General features: G+C 36.9%; 1 protein-coding gene across 2 annotated transcripts in view; it reads left to right on the top strand.

Moving 5' to 3' along the window:
* LOC103462994 (para-nitrobenzyl esterase) overlaps positions 1 to 3,243 on the top strand; it is a 36,384-nt gene that overhangs the window by 27,555 nt on the left and 5,586 nt on the right. For both annotated transcript variants that reach the window (XM_008406087.1, XM_008406086.1), the window contains exons 6-7: positions 2,627 to 2,826; positions 2,889 to 2,947. In XM_008406087.1, coding sequence (XP_008404309.1) covers positions 2,627 to 2,826; positions 2,889 to 2,947 — 259 coding nt within the window. The remainder of the gene's footprint in view (positions 1 to 2,626; positions 2,827 to 2,888; positions 2,948 to 3,243) is intronic.

The raw sequence follows: 3,243 nt of genomic DNA, 5'->3' as shown, positions 1-3,243 counted from the left end.
CCGATTTATGTTTTCGCATCCACTTGAAAAATGTGTAGTTGTGCCCCTCCCATGGCACTTCAACAATATTATTTTACCTTTTATCTGGAAATAGTGTCTGTTTATTCTTGCCATACAGTCTCTGTATTAATTATTGCTCGAATGGTCTTGCCATACAAGTTTATTCCTCCGTATTTACTTTAGTTTCTTAGTTTATTCTTGCATTTTGTCCTTCATTCATTTCCATTTAGTTTATTTGATTAGTATTATCCTCTCTCGGTTTATTGCTATGTTCACTTTAGTTTCTTTCCTGTTGCTACATTTATTTTATCGTTTATTGACGCTCAGTAATCTTCACTCATCACCTGCTGCGCCGCCTAATCGTCATGTGTTTCACATCATGTGTTGATTTTTCACTGTTCAGCGTCGGATTCTCTGTTTTTATGCCATAATTCACATCTAGTTCGTCGCTCCGTTTTGCCCGCTTCTCCTGTTTCAAGGTGTTGCGCAATGTGCTCGGCGTTTTTTTTTTTTTTTTTAAAGCTCCTAGGTGCAGGGCGGTCGGGAAACATATCAATGGGGAAAAGGCAGACTGACATAAACCTTTTAAAACAACGGAAACAATTTCGGTATTCTGACTATTGAAATGTAAAAGTGCTGTGTTGTTCTATCACCCCCGTTTCATGTCGGACCACTTACAGCACCGTGTTAACGCTATAAAATGAACGCTCTCTATCGTGGTATCACCCATGGAGGGATTTCTTTATTTAAATGGGTTCATTTTTCAGAGGGATACAAAGTGAGGGTATCGTGATTTTAGCAATTACATGTTTATAAGAGCGATTTTCTGTTGTCCTTCCATGGAAGCGGGGAGCTTTCAAACGGAAATAAATCACTTTTTTATATAAATTGCTGCTTTGACATGATCACAGAACTGCCAAAACATATGTAGCTACATAAATACCAGACAAAGTGAATCACAGCAGCGTCATCAGCCGGTGTAACTGAACTGATGCGAAGCGGAGCTGCGCCATGAAGCTACAAACACTGAATAGAAGAAGAGCTGCCATCGATACAGCTGCAGCCAGGCATGATTTAATGTTACACAATACAGTTTTACCAAGTTGCTCAAAGTCTAAACTGGCATTGTTGTGCATTTAAGGTGTAAAGTTTACCTTCGACCAAACGCCCCCCAAAGGCATCCCAGCGCCCCCCTTTTGTAAAAATGTCCGCCAGCGCCCCCTACCGTCCTCTGAACGCCCCCTGGGGGGCGGTACCGCCCACGTTGAGAACCGCTGGTTTAAAGGTTTGTGACCAGCAGAGTAAAGAAACTCTGAGGAAACGATTTATTTGGTGTCAGAGAAGATATGCTGCTAATTAAAATACTGTAATAATAATTCTCTTTAATTTCCTTTCTAATATTCAGGCTCCTTTTTTACTTTTCACTGAAGACATTTGCAAAACTGTAAAAACCACTTTTTCATCTTTATGGATTATAAATGTCAGATCCGGGTCGCCGTGGACCCGAGTGTCGCTTAATAAATGGAAAGTGAAATTTACAGCCGCGCTTAAACACACATTTTCCTCCACTCTGAAACTCCATTAAGTTTCCTAAATGGAAAAAGTGCCGAGGAGACGCCGACGTTACCGGAGAGCTTCGGCTCACCGCGTTTCACTGCGACCTCAGGACGACCCCAGAGTTCATCTCATCATTTTGTTTCATTACGGGGAGTTCTGCTGCGTCCTCCTCTTACCGGGCTTTTAAAATGTCACTGTAAACATTTAATGAAACACTGACAGGTTTCATGTGTTAATTTTTATTTAATTCATTGCAGTTAAATTATTTTTATTGACATTCTGAATCTCCCAGGTATATTTAATTGGTTTTTAAATAATTTATTACACACATTAAAATGAGGCACACCATGTTATTCAGAGATTGGCAGCAGTAACTAAAAGATTATATTAAAATAATGAATAAAAAACAAAGTGTATTTTAAAAATGGTATTAAAGAAATTGATTTAGCCACCCAACCTCTAAAAAATAGGATTAAAAAACAATTTAATAAGAAAAATATAACATTTTATAAATAGACAAAAATAGTATTAAAGTGTTTAAAGTTTTTTTAAATTATTTTTTACTAAAAATAAAATAAAAACTTATTGGAAAAAATATTAAAGTTTTATTTAAAAATGGTATTAAAAGTAGCTCTAAGCTGAATTAAAACATCTTAATAAAGAAGAAAAATAATATTGAAAAAGTTTAATAAATTATATTAAAAATTTTATTTTAAATTGATTTAACTATAAATTTAAGACATTAAATTTATTTGAATAAATATTAAAAATGTTATAACAATAATAAAAATACAATTCTATTTATTGCATTTAAATTGTATTAAAATCAATAAAAACTAATTGTAAAATAGTTTTTCAAACTACGTTCCAGATTACAAAAATCAGGAAAAAAATATTCTTAAAAAATTAAATGCAATAAAAATGCTATTGAGAAAAATTTAAGAACTCTCCGGAATAATAATAATAATAATAACAATAATAATAATAATAATAATAACATTTCTTTAACCAAGACATGCCTGGAGTGCAGAGAGATGTTTTCTTCCCATCCTCTGGTTCTTCTCCTCAGGCCATCCCATGGGACGATTACCCATCCTGGGCCGGAAGTGATCTGACCGACCTGCCCACCAGGGGGCGCTTCATCGGGCCGGTCGCCGTGGTGGACGGATTCGTCCTGGAATCTCCTCCTTTTGAGGTTTGGGAGAAAAAGCTAAACTTCAGTGACGTGCCGTTTGTCGTCGGGACGACGGAGCAGGAGGCAGACTTCAGGTGGGAACTTCCCTGGTTCTGGTTCTGGTTCTGGTATCTGACTCCAGTGTTTTCCTCCACAGCCCTCCAGCTGTGAACATCTCTGAGTGGACCTGGGGGGACTACCGCTGGTTTGTAACAGGTAACGTCAGAAAGTTCCCGCCTGCTAACGGGTGACTTCCTGTTTCTGCACAGGAAGTAACTCTGAGCTCTGAATGAAGTTGCAGATTAAAACGTTTCTAATGTTACTGCAGGTGTAGCTTCAGGTGTGTGATACATAAGATTTACTGCAGAAACACAAATATTACAAAATATTTTGGTCTAGTATATAAATATATCAGTACACTTGAAATAAGATAAAATGGTAACACTATTTGAAGGGGTCATAACACCTGTCATAACACCTGTCATAACACCTGTCATAACACCTGTCATAAC

Source organism: Poecilia reticulata, linkage group LG3, assembly GCF_000633615.1.
Source record: "Poecilia reticulata strain Guanapo linkage group LG3, Guppy_female_1.0+MT, whole genome shotgun sequence".
Classification (NCBI taxonomy): domain Eukaryota; kingdom Metazoa; phylum Chordata; class Actinopteri; order Cyprinodontiformes; family Poeciliidae; genus Poecilia; species Poecilia reticulata.
The sequence above is the reverse complement of the archived record's forward strand: the minus strand, read 5'-3'. Positions and strand labels throughout refer to the sequence as shown.